The 20,458-nt window shown below is 35.6% G+C and overlaps 1 protein-coding gene across 2 annotated transcripts in view; it reads left to right on the top strand.

The window, feature by feature from the left end:
• LOC111515412 (zinc finger protein ubi-d4) overlaps nt 1–20,456 on the top strand; it is a 31,181-nt gene extending 10,725 nt beyond the window's left edge. The window contains exons 5-8 of one of the 2 annotated variants that reach the window (XM_023171640.2): nt 2,339–2,686; nt 8,227–8,604; nt 17,526–17,638; nt 18,955–20,456. In XM_023171640.2, coding sequence (XP_023027408.1) covers nt 2,339–2,686; nt 8,227–8,604; nt 17,526–17,638; nt 18,955–19,080 — 965 coding nt within the window. In that variant the 3' untranslated portion in view covers nt 19,081–20,456. The remainder of the gene's footprint in view (nt 1–2,338; nt 2,687–8,226; nt 8,605–17,525; nt 17,639–18,954) is intronic. The other variant, XM_023171647.2, reaches the window with a different exon arrangement.
• The last annotated feature ends 2 nt before the right edge of the window (nt 20,457–20,458 follow it).

The raw sequence follows: 20,458 nt of genomic DNA, 5'->3' as shown, positions 1-20,458 counted from the left end.
TGGTATGGTTTTCGTGATTGAAGTGTTTTTTAAATTTCGAGGCGTTTTTTGCAAGTGTATTAGACTATTTCCCCCAAATTGTGTTCAGGATGTTGACTATCAGTATTCATAATGTTTTCGGAAAGATCTAAAATACTAAATATTATCGATAGAATGTACTCCTTGTTGTCTTGTTTATTATCATATTGTTATTGAAAACCTCTTGATTCTTTTTAAAACCGTCTCCCGCGTTCATTTTAATGAAATAGAAAGAAACGGAAAGAAAACATTTGTGGTGAAGAGATAGAAAACCCAGAAACGAAAATGCGTTGTAGCCAAATCACAGACTCGGTAGCCGTAGCTCCCGCCACAATACAACGAGAACAAACATCGCAGATTGACGGAATGACGTCACATATACTCTGACCAATGATATCGAGACCTTACACCCCACTGAAGGCGTGTACATAGTTAGGTTAGGTGAGCCACAATAAACTCGCAAGGGGCAGACACAAAGTATATGCTCTGATGTTTCATCGTTAATGAGGTAGTCGGATAGTCAAGGTGCAAGATTCCCACCTTGATACTCGCGACAACCTTCCCATATGAGAGTTTTTGCACGTCAGCTACACCTGACGATGCCTTAGATTCAACCGTTCAGGGCTTTGTTGTCGCTGGTTATGGCGAATCATCAACGTTTGCCAACCTGCTCATGGAGAATGTGTTCCTCCACCTGAGACAGATTCTGCGTACGCCGCTCAAGAATTGGGTGCAAGGCGGTTTCATAAGGTACCCCGCTCTTGAAAATACGAGTCAGGAGTTGGAGAGTTGAGAAGCTCTCGCTCCTGATCTAAATTTACAGGGAGGTCAGTTGGAGTCGTGAGCTTGACAACCATCTCCTCTTTTGACTCAGCGTCAGAAAGAATTTTCAAGTTTACTCTGTCCGTAAAAGTCCCACGAATAGCTAGGGAAAGAAGGTCAATCACGGCAGAGCCCCGCATTACCGTGACAGAGCGATGCTACGATGAGAGGGCGCCCTGTATATCTCGAAGGTTCCGTAGAGGTAGCTGATAGACTCTGTGTCATTCATCCGGAACCACAAGTGATTCTGCCATTCCCGTATCCAGCAGGGTTACGTGGAAGCAGGCATCCGATGTCCAGGTTTGCTCAACTTCCACATCCCAATGCATCTCTGTCTGAAGTAGAACCTACCAAATTTGGAAAATGATCAGATATAATTAATAAATATTGCTGATTATTTCATTCATATTCATTACTACACCAAATGTTCTGAACAGTGCATCACAAATATTGCTGCCTTAACCACCACTCAAGATTCCCGACCCCCCATGTCATTAAAAATAAACTAAGGAAAGATCTCCCTTTGGTGCTTACGTAATAGGGAATGTTCCTCCTGACGAAAATCAAGTAGTTTTCATAAAAGAGCTCTAAAAGAACGCATTTTAAACGTATCATTTCAACCTTCTTCTTTAAAAAAGTATTTAAATACTTGAAAAAGAGGAATGAAATAATGCATTCAACATTTAAAGGGATTCGTTTCTAGTTCACCATTTGGCAACATCGGTTATAGCTAATAAAGGACAATGAATCTCTTACCTGTATGAGACAAACAAAGATGACATATTTCAGAGGCGTGCTGTTTTGTTTACTTATGTTCCGAGTTCCGAGACATTCTGTGACATATGACATTTTGAGCACCTAACCTAAATTCCTCTATATAAATAAATAACAGAACAACTGTTGTTTATTATGTGGCTTGTGGAGGTGGTATTGAAGTATAATTTATAGTTTACCTTAATTTGACACTATTGATATGATTCTTCTTCTAGCATACTACTAACCTTAACTCCGATCTAGCATTCTAGGCGATGTTGCCAATATGTCAATTAGCAACAAATCCCTTTAAAAATTAAAACCCAACATTTGATAAATCAATTTGATTACTTTTCGAAGTGAATTTGAAAAACTCATGAATCAAACTGAACTTTATTTTGTTCAAACTTGCATTTACTGTAATAACACAAATTGAGGAACATTCCCTATTGTTGAATGACACCCACTAGCAAATTAAGGGAAACATTCTAGTAACACTAATGCACTATCAAAACAACTTGAACTTGCAAAAAACTCCAAACCGCCACGATCCGAAATGATCAGGGTTTCCTTTAGTTCTAAATTTCGCCGGCAGGTAGCGAGCACCAAGCTGGTTTCGCCGATAGTCCCGAAATCTAAAGGGGAGAGCGGCCGTTTTCGATTTGCCTTGCCATAATACATTGAAACTGACTTGAAACAGAGGTGGAATCGGCATTGTTTTCTTTTTTTCTTTGAAAAATTTCAGTGTGCGGTGCGCGTTACAAGACCAGGCCCGGGCTGACTTACCACTATCGCCATTCACACAAAGAGGGCGCTAGCGACGAGAACTCGGGCGACAGTAACGCCCCCACTCCCTCCGCTCAGATGGGCGGGCCGATCAGTTCTGCGTTCCCAGGTCTGCCCCAAGTCGGTCCGAATCAGGGCCTCCCTGGCGGACCGCCTGTCCCGATGGGCGGCATGTTGGGCCCGATGGCTCCGATGCCGCCCAATATGGGTTCGGGGACGGGGGAGGGCGGCGGTGCTAATCCCAACAGGGCCGATCAAGGACAAGTCTATCAAGATAGTTATGTTTCCTTTTTGAACCAGACACCCGGTACTGCCTTTTTGAACTTTTTTAATTTCTTTTTTGAGTGTTTTTGCATGCATGTGTAGCCGGAATGTGAAGCTCTTCAGTAGGTAGTTTTAATTTTATATCTTCTGTTCTCTTCCAATAATAATAGTAGCACTCTTAACTTGTTTGGTACTTATTAACGAACAACTTTCTTTGTGACTACTTTGAGAATTAGGAAGGCTCCTTTTATAATCGGGGATGAATTGGCGCGGGCAGGTTTTGTCGGAGGTTACAATTTTGTTATTTGATGCTTGAAGAAGACCGAAAATCAAAGTATCAAATATCCATATGTTTACAAAACCAATTTATTAATCCGTTTCATGTGTTTCGCTGTACAATAACGTAGAGTCGGGACTGTACTGATGTGTGATGTGCTCTCGTAACTAATATTTATACAATGCAAACGAACGTATCGTAAAATGATAATGCAAATGTTAATCTGACAATTAAGAAACCGGCAAAGATTTGATATATTCTTTGGAAGACATTTATTTGTGGAGGAGTCAATGTTTCCTACTGTTTTTTGGTTTCTCAACCTTTCACAATCTGAAAAGTAAGCAAATTCAAATCAGGAGAGGATTTGCTGAAGTGTGATAAAAGACAAATTGAAAAGTTCACCCAGAAAAGTTACTGCCTACGTCCCAGAAGTAGCCCTTCCAACAAAGAAAACACAAAAATTTTTGAAAAAGTGTATTTATTTTTCAAAACAATCTTGTAGCTCCATACACTTTTGCCAGCATGGGTCCAATTAGTTCGATAGTCAATGAAAATTATCCCACGCGCATCATAAAAAACCGCAGATTCAACGGTCTTCGCCTTCTTTGGAGCCGGTTCTCCCTTTTGAGTCCAATGTTTTGATTGTTGTAAAGTGATGGACTCATGTTTCATCAGTGGTTATGAAACGACGCAAGATTTCTGCTTTGTTGCTGTGGAAACATCTTCACGACACTGTTTTTGCTCAAGTGTGAGCAATCGCGGCACCCATCTCGCACACAGCTTTCTCATGTCCAAATTTTCAGATAGTATACAATATACCACACTTTTTGAAATGCCTACCGAGTCTGCTAGCTCGCACACTTCGCTTCGTGGATTTTATTCACCGTTTCTTGAGTCGTCACCTCATTTGGTCGACCTCTGCAATGCTCTTGGCAGATAGTAACGACCTCGTTTAAACTCTGCTACCAAATATTTTACTGCTGTAGACGAAGGAGCAGATTCACCCAAAGTAGAATCCAGTTCAGCTGGTTGAGCTGAGGCCTTTCAAATAAAAGTATTGTGACACATAACGATGACCAATTTTCCCCATTTTCACAAATTCACCGAAAAAGTTCGCTATTGATGGCTGCCAAACAAATACTAAACAATGCAGCGTCTTCAAACTTGAAACATATGCTTTTTAGATTGTGTACTTTCTAATAGTGATATTTTTCAAACAGCTACCGCCATCTCTAGGTCAGGCTGGGTACTTCTGGGACCATCTAAATATTTATAGATTTTGCGAAAAGAATTATTTTTCGAACCGTTGACATGTGAAGAAAGCTAAATATAGAGATTTCATTTTTTCCATTGATTGTTTTATTTGTAGGAAACATTTTTTAATATGGCGAGTTACTGACCAACTGGAATCTTCAGTGATTTGTTTATATTATTCAGTTTCTTTTCAGTTCGCCTTCATTCTCTATTGTGTAATTGTGTAAGCTTGGAAAACTCAAAGAACTGACAAACAAAGGTTTTCTAATTATTAACTGGTCAATATATCGAAAGCAATATTTGTTTTCGTGACTTCCACTAATGAATTCTACCACTAAAATTTTAGTGGAAACAAGTATTAGGGGCCAGAGAGAAATTCTTTAACACTAGGTATATTGCGTTTTCCCAATCAGATACTCTTTTTCCTTTTTTGAACTTTTACATTCCCGAACAGTAGCTTAATGAAAAGCCTGCATTTACTGTAGTAAATATATTTTTGGTGAAGACGTGTTGAATGTTTGCTGTTATCAATAACTGTTTTGAGATTCATAAATATGATGAAAAAGTTCTGGAATGTTCTACATTTTTAAACGAAACAAGACACTTTATAGAACTTCAAAAACTTATCCATCTCGCCAAGATCTCAATGCTAGTAGGAAATCGAATATAAAATCTCAACAAATAAAAGAGGCCCAAGGATACTACCCTGCGGTACTCTAGAAGTAGTCGCCTTCATGTTGGAGCATATCCAGTCAACATCTAAGATTGTTCTTTGTGACTGATCCAGGATGATGAATCCGTTATTTCTAAAACTGATGAGCCTAAAATGTTTGAATTATCGGATGTTTTCAATTTTTGAACCATGTTTCGGACTGAATTCGGATTGAATTTCTGGGGAAAAAAATTGATCGCAGGAAAGAATAGTTTGGATAATACACAAAAAGATCGTTGAAACTAAACGGTGGGAGGTTTTTGGAATCGAAATGACTTCAATTTTTCCAGAAACATTCAAAAAGTACTCCTCAATTCAATCTGGTTTATGAAGTTCTGAAGGCATCGATCATTAATAGTTTTAGCACAATGATAGAGTTAATTTAAGTACACATCATACTTACGTTGGTACTGCTTGAGGGATCTATTAAAATATTTCACACGTGTTACTGTTTAGTAAACTGGTTTTGTAAAATCATAGTAAATCTTTTTTTTTTCCATACGACCAGTAATTGTCATTCCAGCCGAATTATAGGAAGGAGCCTTTTGATTATATTTTTTTTTTGTTTTATGACCACTTGTTGAAGCCGGTGTTTGAATGGATGAAATCGTACCTACAGGTTTGATAAACATTATCTGGTTTTATCCTCTGATGTATCTATGTCAGTTTCATTTGCCAAATGGACTCGTGATGCGAGAAGGTTTCGATGAAATAATTCAGTTAGAGGTAATTTTACAAAATTAACATACGGGGGCACTTTGAAAAGCAGTTTGTGTCTTTTTCGTTCTAGCTTAATGTCGCTGAAAAATTTAAGCTAGAATGTTGCTTTGAATGTTCTTACTTCGTGGAAATATGTATAGTGGTCGTTATTTAAATAGTTACATAGGTCTTAACTTGCCCCATTTTCATTAATGTCATTACTTTTTGAATTGCTCTCTTACTTGGAAATGGTTCTTGTTGTAAAACTATTTAACATGCTCCTTTCAAGTAACTAGTTAATAAAGAGAAGTGTCATGTTATGAAATATGTCACATTTAAAATCCTGTGATTGAACTTATTGAAGTATAGTTGAGCTACTTGAAAGGGACTGTCTGAAGCAAAATGAACCAAAAAAATTGATTTCGGTTTATTTTATCATGAAGGATAGACTTTTTGGGCGTCACTATGATGTCAACTTCTAAAGAACCATTTTAGACCTCTGCTGGATGTGTACCAAAGACAACTTTGACGGGGTGACAGAGTAAGCTTACAACTGCTTTTGGAATGTGGAACTTTCTCCTGTGGTCTTCTTTCTTCAACTATATAGTTACTGCGCTGTGTACTTTGTGTTCAAGGGTTTAATTTTTGCTTGAATTAAATTTGAAGTGTTGCCATATTTTTTGTAAATAACATTTATGTCTAAGATCACGTGAAATTTACTGCAAATTGATTTTTCAGTAGTATTTTGTATCGGAGTAGAACGTGATTCCGGAGTCACTATAAAGTCCTTTCAAACCGAAATTTGAAGTCTTCAAGTCGAGTATTTTTAAGGTTATGTTGTTTTATATTTCATGATGATGAACGGAATGTGTTCATTTACAATGATCTTGTTATTAAGTTGTTTTAAAAAGGTTTGTCCGTTTTTATGAGTCTACTGCAACCTGTAATATATCAGTTAATACCTATTCTATTTAATCAAAATTATGAAATTACTATGGATCTTCATCAAATAACGGCCCAATCAAACAGGAATAAATATAGTTTAAAAACACGCTTAAGTTCTAGTCACAAGTAGTATAAATCTTTAAAAAACGGCACACGAATGTAAAATTCCTCTCAAACAACATAATAAAGTTTGAGGTCTCAAATCCTATAGTAATACTGAGATGCAGTAAGTCTCCAACAGAGGGCGGACAGTTGTAAAATTTGTTTCGAAGTAAAGAGAAAACTTGCAGTAATAATTTTAAAAAACAATTCAGTCTTGATGTTTTGATTTGAAGTTTCATTCAAAATATTAATGGAGTAAAAATATTTTTTCAGTGAACTTTTTGAAATATTTGAGTAACTGAATTTTTTAGGTGTAAAATTTACGATAAAGTTTTCATTGTTGAAATCCATATTCTAGTTTGCTTTCAAATAATCGAATTAGATTTTAAAATGTATCTTGCGTTTCGTTCAAAACTTTTTTCTGTACTGAATCACGGGTAATTGTAAACATTTAAATATTTCATCTGTAGTACAAAATGCCGCTAACACTTATAATCCTTAAAATATGTTTTTATTTTGATTTTCTTTTGAACAATCTATCAAGTAGGTTACGTATGGCGGCATCTATTCGCGAGTAGCTCAAGCAATAATTGATAGTTACGTACAACGCAATCTGCCCGCTCAATTGATAATTGATAGTTACGAACAGCGCCATCTGCCCGCGAATAGATCAAGCAATAATGCCGATAATTCTGTCAATACAGATCCAGAGCTTGAGAGTTACAAATAAACATACATACATACAGATGAAGCTAATATAAAGCGTGTAAAAACCGTTCATTTGAATCAGTACATTTTTGCCGACATTTGCCGATTTGAAGGCCGTTTTTGTGAAGCGCCAATCTCCACCAGGGTCCTCAAAACCTCGTTCTGGATTACTGTAGGTCGACCACATCGGGGCACACCTTCGAGGCTAAAATTTCCTGAACGAAATTTTGCAAACCAACGTTAAAAATTGCGTTCATGTTTAATTCCTGGTTGATTTTTAAGGCTGTTTCGGCAGCGCTTTGGGTCAATTTGAATTCGTAGAGAAAAATTGGCCAAAAATCACTTAACGACTTCATATTTGTAGTAATAACCTGAAAAGAGACAAACAAATAAATTAATCATTGAACGTGATTTAAGTTCGATAAATAACGAAATAAAATAAGCGAGTAAAACTTTTTTTTTAGTTATATCTGACTGATACGCTAGGGATAAAACCTCACCCATCCTATCAGTCGGGTGTTTTGTAAAAACATACAGACGGAAACAAAACGACCTTTTTTCGGTTTTATGTAGAAGTTTCATCTACAATTGCGGTAGACTTCAAAGGGATGAGGCACCCAAAGCAGAGTTACACTGTGAGGATCACTAGAACCCTTTGCTTGTTGCCTCTTCGCTTTTTTCGATGTCTGCTGCAAGCTCGGGCATAAAAATCTGCAAACAACCCCGGAAAATTCACATTTGCAGAACAGAACAGGTACAGGGGCTGTAGGTACGCATTTCACGTGTGAGTGCTTAGTAGGTAGCTTCCAGTTGGATCGTAACTTACAATTGTATTCTTTTTAGAATAAAAAAGGTGGGGCTAACTCTATATCCGTACATGCTACAGGTACACCTCGTCGCAGCCGCCAACCCAACGGCGCCCCCGGCCCCAATCCCCAACTACCCATGCCTCCCATGGTGTCCCCCTCCCAGTCCCAAGCTCCCCCCACTCTGCCGCCGAATTTGCCGCCCCAGCAGCCTCAGTCGTTAGAGGAACCCCAGATGCCAGTTCTGATGCCGGAAAAGTCGCTCGAGTCCCTTCCGGCGGGGCCCCCTCTCGTTGGGGCTCCTTTGGATATTCCGGGGCCTTCGGTCGGCATGTCGGAAGGTGTGAAGAAGCCGTCGCCGAGCCCTTATTGCGATTTCTGCTTGGGGGATTCCAAGGTGAACAAGAAGACCGGCATCCAGGAGGAACTCGTGTCTTGTTCGGATTGCGGTAGATCAGGTAAGGGCGTTAGATCGGACGATAAAGTTAACAGTGCGAAGAAGGGTAGGAAAAAGAAAGTTTAGTTGTCTCGTTATCGGCGAAGGAGCTGCAGAGCCGTCTGTCGTACGGTTTGGATCTGAGTTTTTTATTTTGTTATGGATTTTTCATTATAGCAATGCATACGATTAAAAATATCAATTTGATTGAGACTATTCTAGAGAATCTCGTTAATTCATTTTTTTCTCAACCCATTAGTCGAATCAACTTCTGAGAGTTGTCGTTCGTATGGGGGCAACAGCTGATTAACGGAAAAACAGATTTTAAACAGATTTTTTTATATTCATCCATATATGTATAGTTGTCTTCAAGAGGCGTACATTTATCAGGCTAGTGAGAAACTTAAGCTAAGTTGAAATCTTACTGAGGTAACATTCGCAAGGTGAAAATCCATAACATATTCAAAAAGCACTTTGTGAGATTTTCACTAAACAGTTTTACAAAATTGCAACACGTGTTTCGCCATACAATGGATTCTTCCAGCGTGACTACTCTGTAAAGACATTACATTACACTACACTTTACTACATTACAATACAATTCTACTGCATTATACTACACTTTAGTGCATAACACTACAATTCTACTACAGTACACCCTTTCATTACATTACACTACACTTCCGTTGAATTACACTACACTTTAGTGCATTACACTACAATTCCTCTGCATTATCCTACACGTCTACTGCATTACATTACATTTCCACTGCATTACACTGCATAACACTGCACTTCTACTGCATTAAACCACACTTCTACTGCCTTACACTATACTTCTGGATTATACCCCACTTCCACTGAGTTACCCTACATTTTAGTTAATAACACTTCAATTCTACTGCTTTACACTACACATTACATTATTACACTAGCAAATTGACTTTACTGCACTAATGGAATCCTCATTCAGAACCAATTACACTTCTACTGCATTACACTAAACTTCTACTCTATTACATTACACTACAATTCTAATACATTATTCGACACATTAAAGCATTACACTATCAAATTTACACAACACTGCACCAGTGGGCTTTTCATTCATATCCAATTACACTTCTACTGCATTACATTATACTTCTACTGGATTACACTACACTTCCACTGAGTTACACTACATTTTAGTGCACAACACTTCAATTCTACTGAATTACACTACACATTACACTAGCAAATTTACATTTCTGCACTAATGGGATCCTCATTCAGATCCAGTTACACTTCTACTGCATTTCACTAAACGTCTACTCTATTTTATTACACTTTAGTGCATTACACTACCATTCTAATGCATTATTCTACACACTACAGTGTTACACTATCAAATTTACACAACATTGAACCAATGGGCTTTTCATTCATATCCAATTACACTTCTATTGCATAACACTATACTTATACTGGAAAACGCTACACTTCCACTGAGTTACACTACACATTAGTGCATAACACTTCAATTCTACTGCATTACACTACACTTTTACTGCATTACACTACAGGTCTGCTAAGGAAAAGGAATTCTGGAGTTGAAGCATATTTCATAATTTTAAAAAAACTTCTCGATTATATTAATTTATTTTATGAAAAAAACTGATTTCACTTCTTCGAATTAATTGTAGCACAAAAGGAACTTTCATTTCATAACAAATTAAAGATGAAATTATCTTGAAAATTAGGTCATAGCTAGCTAATGGGTTCTCCAACTCAAAATCGGTTGAGATTTTATGAACAAATTGATGAAGGTATGCATTGTAATAATGAAGTGCTTTGTATATAAGTGCTAGTCATTTCATCTTAAAGTTTTTTTTTCGAGATTGAACAGTTAGAGATTTAAAGAGTATGGATCGATTGGATTCAAAATTTTACGGTATGAAAATAATGGATGAAAAAATGAATAACTGAGACAATCAAGAATTGAATGTCATTATAGTTGAAATTGCTTTTTTTTTCATTTCAACCACATCTGATGGCTCTGTTTCAACATGCGGAATGTATCAAAAATGCATTAAATGAAATATTTAGTTTAAGAAAACTAGCACTATAATAAAGTGAACGTTACGTAATCATAGAATTTTTTACGTAAGATGTTTGTAAGGACCAATACTGGGCGTTTTGTGTTTTAGTGCCTCGTAATTTTCAATGATTTCGAGACGTTTGGAACGATTACACGATAAACAAAGAGCTGCCAAAAATGTACAAAATTTGTTAATTAGAAAGTTAAGTCCACGTTAGTCGAACTCGAAATGACTTCAAATTTTCAGTTGATCTGTGATAATTTTTATGAACGCATATTTCAAGTCTCTTTGTTCACTTTAAAGTCCAGTTTTATTATTTATTTTTATTATTGTTGCGTTACGTTGGAGGTGTTGAATTTTTATTGTTTACTTTGTTAACCAACGTGTAAGCTGTAATCAAAAACTGCATTCGATTCATAACTGTCAACATCAAGTAAATATTTTTCATTTTTGTAGTAATGCGATTGAGATATTCTCTTTGTATGAGAACTGAGTTTCGCGGGTTCTCGCCCACCGAATTGACTGGAACAACCAAATAAATACGTTTCTAAGTTAAGTTTATTCGAAAAATATCCAAATTGGATTGTCTTCCAAAAATTCAAAGGACATTCGAGTTGTTTGTATTCAAATGACTTCGATATGATGCCAGTTTTCTGCTTTATGAAATATTTATTTTTAGTAGCTAGAGTTTAAATATATTAACTTGGCAATACTTCTTAGATCAATATTAACGAGGAGTAATGAGAATTTTGATTGAGTTTCGTACTCCTGCTAGTGATATGATATACGTATATAACGATATATATGCGCAGTAACAATGTCAGTATTGCCAACAAACTAGGGAATAATTTATATATATATATATATCAAAGTAAGTTGGGCAGAAAAATTCTTAGGCTAACATAGAAAAGACTTATTTTCTATAAAATTTGATTTTATTATTCAATATAGGGCAAAATAACGTTTACAGCGGTCATACAGTTTTCCATCACCTGAAAACAGTCGCTTTTTGCTCCTCAGTGCACCTCATTTAAACTCAACAAACCACTTCTCAACAGTTAATTTTCCTGAAGCTAAGCCTTAGCTTCAACAGTATTTTTTTTCGTCAAAAGCATTGCTATATCAACACAAGAAACTAATTTTCTATCCAACAAACTAATAGTCCGATAGCTGTTAAATTTGTACACGTGTCTTTTGAAGATTAGGGTTAACTAAAAATCATGTGGATTCAATACCAGTAACGCCATCTGTGTCTTAGTCTACGAACTTGTCAGCCCATCTAGTATATATCATAGATATAAGTAATGAAAAGGAATATGAGTTTGCATTTTGAGATGACTTCAGATCGACATTGTCTTCAGTCGGAGTGGATACTTCTCAACCTCAAATAATTACTTGAATTTAACTAGAGTTTAAAATAAAATGCGTTCCAAAACTGAGCATACGTTATATTGAAATCAATAACTAGAAAATTAGTCGTCAGGAGCAAATAGTGGATAAATCATTTTATTCTGACATACCTACTTTCAGTTTAAAAAACAAAACATTTCTCCTCAGATCGACATTGTCTTCAGTCGGAGTGGATACTTCTCAACCTCAAATAATTACTTGAATTTAACTAGAGTTTAAAATAAAATGCGTTCCAAAACTGAGCATACGTTATATTGAAATCAATAACTAGAAAATTAGTCGTCAGGAGCAAATAGTGGATAAATCATTTTATTCTGACATACCTACTTTCAGTTTAAAAAACAAAACATTTCTTCACAGATATTTAGCAATGTTTTGTTGTGAATTTAAGCAACGAAACTGGGAATTCATCCATTAAATGATATTGAATTTTCATCTGATGCAATGAGGTATGGTGTACAATTTCTATGCAGCTTGACTTATGCAAATTGCCTACGAGCAATAGTCTGTTTAAAAATAATAGAATATCGGGGGGGGGGGCAAGTAGATCCCTGTGGCATACCAAGGTTCATATCAAGCTAATCAAGTCTTCGATCTTCATTCGTGGCTTGGTTTCGATTCCATCTGATTTAACAATCAGTTTGATGGATTTGAAATTTTACTGCTCTTCAGATTTGGTGAGGGCAGTAAAAGGAATCCACTTGTCAATGTCAATCCATGTGCTTGTTGATGTACAGGTAATGAGTGGTTTCGATATTTATGGCTCGTCTGTCATCTGAACAAATAAATCTTCACTATTTTGGATTAGATGCTCAGTTATCCATATATGCAAGGCCCTAGTAAGGCGAGGCCATACTGTGGCATTGCCATAGTAACCAAACAAAAAGTTTGGTTATGAGGATGGCATTGAATAATTCCCCAAAAAACTAAAATCCCCAGAAATATGACTTTTTCATTATTATTTCCTTAGAGGGACACAGTAATCAAATTTGAGGAGTGATTCGTTCTGGATATGTATATTTTACTATACAACCGAGTCAAAGTAAACGCAATATGTCTACAATTGTGCAGCACTTCCCTAGTGGAGTACATATGACTTGAGCTGTTTTAATTTTAGATATGCGACGTAATTTTTAATTGAGAACCAGCAAAATTGAACCTTTTATGTACTACCACTTTTTTGGTCTTTCATTTTTCTGAAGCGTGGAGAATGATTTTACTATTTTCATTCTGTATGAATCAGAAACATATTCTGGAACTATATTTTCATTAGCTATGTTCTAAGGTATTTTTGTTTGAAAAAATCTATATAATAATCAGTTATTCCATGTTTTGAAATAGAATTCGTCCTTATTTCTTAAACTGTGAAATGGGGTGTTGAGAAGTATGCATTTAAAATCGTGTTTTTTAAAATATTTGACCGGTCCACTGGGTATTGTATATATTTGAACGGATATTGTCTTTGCTGTTATGTTCATGTGGTATATTTTCGTTGTTGTAAAAATCATTGAAGCGTTTGAATTGAGTTTTTGTCAAGAACAGTTATTTTCCAAGGTCTTTTTATTGCAAGTGTAGTAATATTACGCAATATATGATACCAGATGAAAAGAATCGTGTTTGATTTTTTCAGTGCCGAAGTACGGTGCACTTCAGTTTATGTGAATTTTTCTATAAAATTTTTCCACATATTTTAATGCATTGAAATACGTTTTGTCAAATAGCCAGCAGTTTTTGTTTTGATGCATTCAAAATGATGTCTCAAGAGAAAAATTACGTAACTTGGAAGATCACTGTTCTTCGGCACTCAATTTCCTTACCTCATTCCCATTACCCATCTATATGCAGAAAAAACTAGCGGAGATTCAAACCACATGGATAGGAGTCGAATAGGGGAGATTTTTCTCTTCAAAGAAATAACAGAGGTGTTTCTGAATAATAATAATAAATTTAGATAACAGCAAAAAAATAGAAGAGAGAAAAATAAAAAAACACTCTGTATTTGATGTGCAAATCGCTTTTGGTTCAGATCGCGAATTTGCATTCGTATCTGCTCTTCCATCAATGCCGAAAATGAATAAAAATAAAATATTAGGGCTTGAAACGAAAAAAAGAAGAAAGAAAGAAGAAAAGTAAAAATGATATCCCCAAAGTATGGAATAAATTCGATACTTCCAAAACCAAAGGTCGTTTTACAAAAACCTGAAACACGTCAATTTTTAATTTTCATATTCTACATTTTACAACAAAATATCATTATACAGGGTGATCCATATTAATGTGATGACGTCACCGGTAATTTTTTTGAATGCACCCTGTATTTGGTGTCAGTTTTAGATAATCCATAACGAGCTGATTCCGAAAAGATATGAACTTGGTGTCTAGCGGACAGAATTGAAAGATGTCCGCTTAGAAAATAAATTTTATTGATATCTAATAAAAGTAGAAATTAATTAATTATTTTATATTTTTTCTAATGATTAATTTAACAATGGAAAAGTAATCCAGTAATAAATACATGACTTTATTTTAAATGTTCGAACTGTATAGTCCTTGCTGTACTTGACAGTAACCGTGCTAACAAATATTTCTTATTAATTTCAAAAAACAGTTTTTTTTGTTATTGTGAAATGGCATTAGTTCGATTGACGTTCAGTAACTGTTAAATAGGACAGTAGTTGTTGTATTAATTCGTGAATTTTGTGTAGTAGTGCTTCGAATTAATTTGAAGTAGTAATGAATTTAAGTGTAAAGCAAAGAATTTGAATACTTATGATGACTGGCTATGGAGATAGATCGCGAACTCAGATGGAAGTGTGTAACTTATTCAATGAAAAATATCCAGAAAGACGCATAATGCAGTCAGCAGTAAGTAAAATTGAAAAAAAAAATTGAGAAACTGGTACAGTTGAAAATGCACGCAAATCAGATCGTCCTTCTGTAAATGATGATTCAAAACTAGATGTTCTACTTGCTTTTGTAAAAGATGTGCACACTTCTGCCCGTGAGGTTAGTCGTGATTTCGATGTCAGTAAAACAACTACACAAAGTATTAAAATTGGACAAATGGCATCCCTTTAAAATCGAACTTCTACAGGAATTAAACAAGGATGATCCAGATAGAAGAATATAATTTTGTGAAGCTATGATGGATAACTGTCACCGATACCGTCTCCTCGTAAAAAATATAATTTTTTCTGATGAAGCCACTTTAACATTGAATGGTGGGGTCAACCGTCAGAATTGTAGGTACTGGGTCAAAAGAAAACCCACTGGATGCGTGAGCATCATACACAATACCCGCAAAAGGCAAATGTAAGGGCTGGCATCGTAAGAAACAAGATCATCGGACCGGTACTTTAGACGGGATATATTGAATGGCCAGCGAGGTCGCCAGACTTAAATCCGTTGGATTACTTTGTGGGGCCTTCTGAAGAATGTTGTTTATAAAACGAAACCAGCAAATATTCAAGAATTAAAAGAGAGAATTCGAATAGAAATAAACATTATTTCTCAAGAAACCATAAACAAGGTTTAACAAGAATTTATTCAACGTTTAGGTTACTGTCAAATACAGCAAGGACTACAGTTCGAACAATTGAAATGAAGTCATGTATTTATTACTGGATTACTTTCCCATTGTTGAATTAATCATAAGAAAAAAATATGAAATAATTAAATAATTTCTACTTTCGATATCAATAAAATTTATTTTCTAAGCGCACATCTTTCAAATTATGTCCGTTAGACCCCAAGTACCATACCTTTTCGGAATCAGCTCGTTACGGATTATCTAAAACTGACACCAAATACAGGGTGTTGCATTTTAAAAAATTACTGATGTCATCCTATTAATATAGATCACCCTGTATAATGAAATTTTGTTGTAAAATGTAGAATATAAAAATTAAACCTACTTTTAAATACAGTTTCTGACATGTTGAAACAATTGTTTTTCCATTTATGGAGATAATTGATTGTGAAGGAGATATTATAGAAAAAAAATCGTTTGAATATTTCCTTTTCATGTACAGAAATGTTTAGCACTGTCTTCTTACGCAAATTCAGGTTATGGATATCTGTTTTATTAGTAAAATGTTCATATAAGTAGGGAGGATTCCTATATTTGAATATTTCAAAGAATATGCATGTTGCATGAAGACGTCTACGTCAACCACTTGAAATCTGCTAATTTGTGTGAAATTCTGGACCTTCTTCTGATACCAAATATTGACCTGGCGCAAGAGTTTTGAACTTTTCGTATGCGACACCTGTCGTTATTGTCTAAACATGAATGATAAACAGCGTCACAGTGGTTGAAATGAGATAAAACTAATGAACCACGTAGCATTTTCTTGACATCCACATCCAAATATTGTCTATGGGGATATATGAGTTTCAATGATGAACACACAATTTTAAGTTTGTAGGTTATATGTTGCGGTGGAGGGTCGAATAGATCCACTCACTTTGAACCTAACCTATATGTACATAAAATCTTAGTTTATGATCTAAAATCAACCCCAAATTTTTTGAATACGGTCTAAATTGTTATCTCAGAGTCTGCCATTTTTAAGCTGTAGTTTTTTTACTTCTTCCCTGATGCTATCACTTCCAAAGATAATAGCTACTGATTTGTTTGGATCGTCTTTCCAACATATAGTCAGTAGAAATTTTTAAAATCGTATAAAGATCAAAACTTATATCGGTTACTGCTTGACCTATATCTGAAGATTCGACAGCATTTGTCATGGACGAGATTATTAAACCAAGTTCTCACCACTCTATGTTCTTTGGAGTGTTTTCTTTAATTTCGTCAGTGATCTTTTCTATAAGACAACTTCTATTCATTATATTTACATGAACTTGAATTATATAGAGCACAACCCTCCATTCAACCCAAGATAAAATGGTGTCAGGTACGGGATAAAGTACTGTCAAATGTAATCATGAATGCGGTATAGAAATTATAAGGTTGTTTCAAAAGTTTTGTCAGTTTTGATCAGTCTAATTTAAAGTGTAATATCTCAGTGAATTTAATCGAAATAGAGAAACTTGAAGGCTATTCTGGTCAAAAAGGCTTACTATATTTTGAATGATTTTTTTGAGGATAACCTCAACACATAATAATATTTGAAAGGGTTATAAAAAAAAAATCATGTGTATATATTCTCTCTAAGAGCAATTTGAAACAGCCAATAACCAAAATTCCAAATATGACAGCATATCAAACAGTTGAATTCATTTATTACTGAATGTTTTCCCAACTTGGGGGAACCGCGCTGCAGGGCCCTAAAATTTGCGGTATGCATATTAATAAATACTAGATGCTATGTGTGTCTGTCAATTTTCGGTGCAGTTTTCCGGAAATTACACTTGGGGCAGGTAAAATAACAAACATATCATATTATGGTCTTCAGGAAATACGGGTTTCACATGCAAGTTTAACTTTCAGGGCATCCTTCATGCCTTCAGTTTACCGACAACATGAAGATATCCGTCAAGAAATACCGCTGGCAGTGCATCGAATGTAAATGCTGCTCCGTTTGTGGAAACTCCGATAACGACGTGAGTATACTTATTCTACAAAATGTGAATTTGGTTTGGACTTTTCACTTTATAGACTGGATTTAAAAAAAACGATATTTCAGTGGGTATCCTTTGAGCTAGATGCACCTCTTTCGAATCCCCGTCTTACCTTTTTAGAGATTGAGCAATAAAAACTTTTAGGGATTCAAAGAGCCTGTGTGAAGTCAGAGTCCCTCTTCTATATTCAAAACTGAATGAATTTGTGGAATATGGAAAATATAGATTTTGCTCTTCATTCGTGTTGGAGCAACGACAGATGGTTGTTAGAGAAGGTTGTACATTTCTAGTTGTTTAGTTGTACTAAAACCTACATGAAATGACTGTACAACTCAGACATAGACTGAACCTAGAATATCTGCTGTTCCTTGCAAAGACTGATGAGGATTGGATGTGAAACAGGTGAAACTTCAACCATCCATTTCACCTGAATTGTGAATATTATTTCAAATATAAGAAGTCAAGGAAGGTTTGGATTTAGTGTGTGGGCAGATGTTTCCAGAGGTAGAATTATCGGCTCGTTCATTTATAATGGCAGTCCTCACATATCAGAGGTATTTGGAAATTTTAAGGCAAAATATTGAACCCTTCGTTGATGAATTCCCACTAATGGAGCTCAGAAAAACATGTTTTCAACAAGACAAGGCTTCGCCCCACAACACTGCAATTGTCACCAATTTTTTGGCTGCAAATTTTGGTAATAATTTGATAGCCAACCAAGGACCCAACCGTTGGCCTGCCATGTCATCGGACCTAACGCCTATGGACTTTTACCTCTAGAATAAAAGTCCATAGGCTGTATTTTAAGCAAAGATAACTCTAGCAAAACGTCCAGTGTGCTACATTTTTTGAAAGGAATATACAGGATGTCTCTTAAAAAAAATAGTTTTCCATCAATAACTATTGATGTCACATTTGAAAAAATGAGTTTTTTACACCATTGAATTCTACGTAAAAAAGTGCTTTGGAACTGTTTTCGTAGAAACAAGAAATTTTTGACAGGACAAAAGTTATAGCCAGTTCTCGAAAATGCACATTTTGGAAAAACAAGAACGACGGTAGATATCGATATGCGGTTTTCACCATTAGATTTTTCATGAAATTTGATCTGAATTAAAACAGGAGTTTTCCTTTAAAAGTGTCCAATTTGGACCACTCTGTACTAAATAATTCGAAACTTTTACACAACCCCCCATTTGCCGCCTGTTGATTCAGCCAAGTGCTTGTTGACTTGACGTAGAATTTATTATATTCTCTTTGAATAGATCTGATTTTTTTACTTTAATTTTGGTTTCCAGGATCAGCTCCTTTTCTGTGATGATTGCGATCGCGGATACCACATGTACTGTCTCAGTCCTCCTCTGGTAGATCCCCCTGAAGGGTCCTGGTCCTGTAAGCTGTGCATAGATCTTTTCCACAAATAAGGCAGCTCGACGGAAGAATATTTGATGTGCGCCCAGGCAGTTTCGTTTTCAATTCCGTGATTTTTTCCATGCTACTTAACGTTTGATGATAGTTTGTTAGTTGAACTGATCTGGATTGTTATTGAAGTGTACCGAGCTACTTAATGCGGTGAATTATAGTACTTAATTGACATTTTACAAATGCTTCTTAGATTATTGTGTTCCAGCATAGTCATGAGTTTGACATTCCGTCCTGGTTGGAATTAGGTAGGGGCCCCCTTTTAGTTGTATCGATTTGATTTAGCTGATCCGCTGACTGAATTTTGGATAAGATAAGCGAGTTATTTTACGTTGAATCTTGCCATCAAGAATGTTAACAACGCTGAAGAAACTGTTGCCGTAATTCTAAATCCTGCAGGGTCTCAACCAAAAAGCGTTGTTATGACATAGATTCCGCATTGAAGTGTCTGCAGAAAGGTAAAGCGACTGTTGAGTGTTCAGGCAGTTTGGAAATGCATCTCATTATTCTCTGAAGTATTTTTGGTGGAGGATAAATAGTGTCGTGGCAAATTTTCCACTTACTTTATAAACATTCAAACAAAGTGAATCTAAATATTGATGTCTGATGAAAATTGGAAGCGTATTCGAGTGAGATTCTTTCTAAAAAACTGTGAAAACAAGCCATTCCAATGGTCTTTCACTTTTCGTGTGGCCATTTTCCAAAACGTGTTGGGCGACATCAGACTCCTCTGGTCTTCCAAAATTGATTTTGCTATATTTTTTTACCCATTTCAACAAGTATTGAATTCGGCTGTGGATCTTGCTGGGAAAATTGTGAAAAAATAATAAATTCACTTCATTAACTGACTAAATATTGAGAAATCTATGCCACTAACGATTGGATGTGGTAATTCTAGAGTCTCTCGGAGGATCATAAATATTTAGTCCGTATATCATTTCCTGTTGGTTATGAAAGGAGAAGGAAAAATGTGGTATTTGGGATGAGAAGAGCCTCTAAAAAATTTTTGAGGGTTACTTGTAGAGAGGGAACCGGTTGGTCTAATGTTTTTTCTCGTTTTGGGAGGTTAGGATTTGAGAAATTCACATAAATCACCTGCTTTTTTCTGTAATGAAGCATCTCTTCATTCGCTTCAATGACAAAATTAGCAAATGTCGACTAATGATTGTTTTTTCGTAAGGATAACATGTTTTTTGTGGATTCTTCAGAACAAGAGTTTCACTTCGATTTTAGTTATGTAACTTTTCATTGAAAAAAACATTGAAATGTCTACCTCCTTTGAATTATTGTTGAAGTATTTGGTTTATATTTTTTAATGAAGTGTATTTTTATGTAAATTATAAAATTTCATTCGCGAGATAATATATTATGAAAATTTCT

Source organism: Leptinotarsa decemlineata, unplaced genomic scaffold, assembly GCF_025532065.1.
Source record: "Leptinotarsa decemlineata unplaced genomic scaffold, Ldec_3_MD MMD2_tig00001719_RagTag_RagTag, whole genome shotgun sequence".
Classification (NCBI taxonomy): Eukaryota; Metazoa; Arthropoda; class Insecta; order Coleoptera; family Chrysomelidae; genus Leptinotarsa; species Leptinotarsa decemlineata.
Note: the sequence above shows the minus strand (reverse complement) of the source record. Positions and strands in the feature narration are given on the sequence as shown.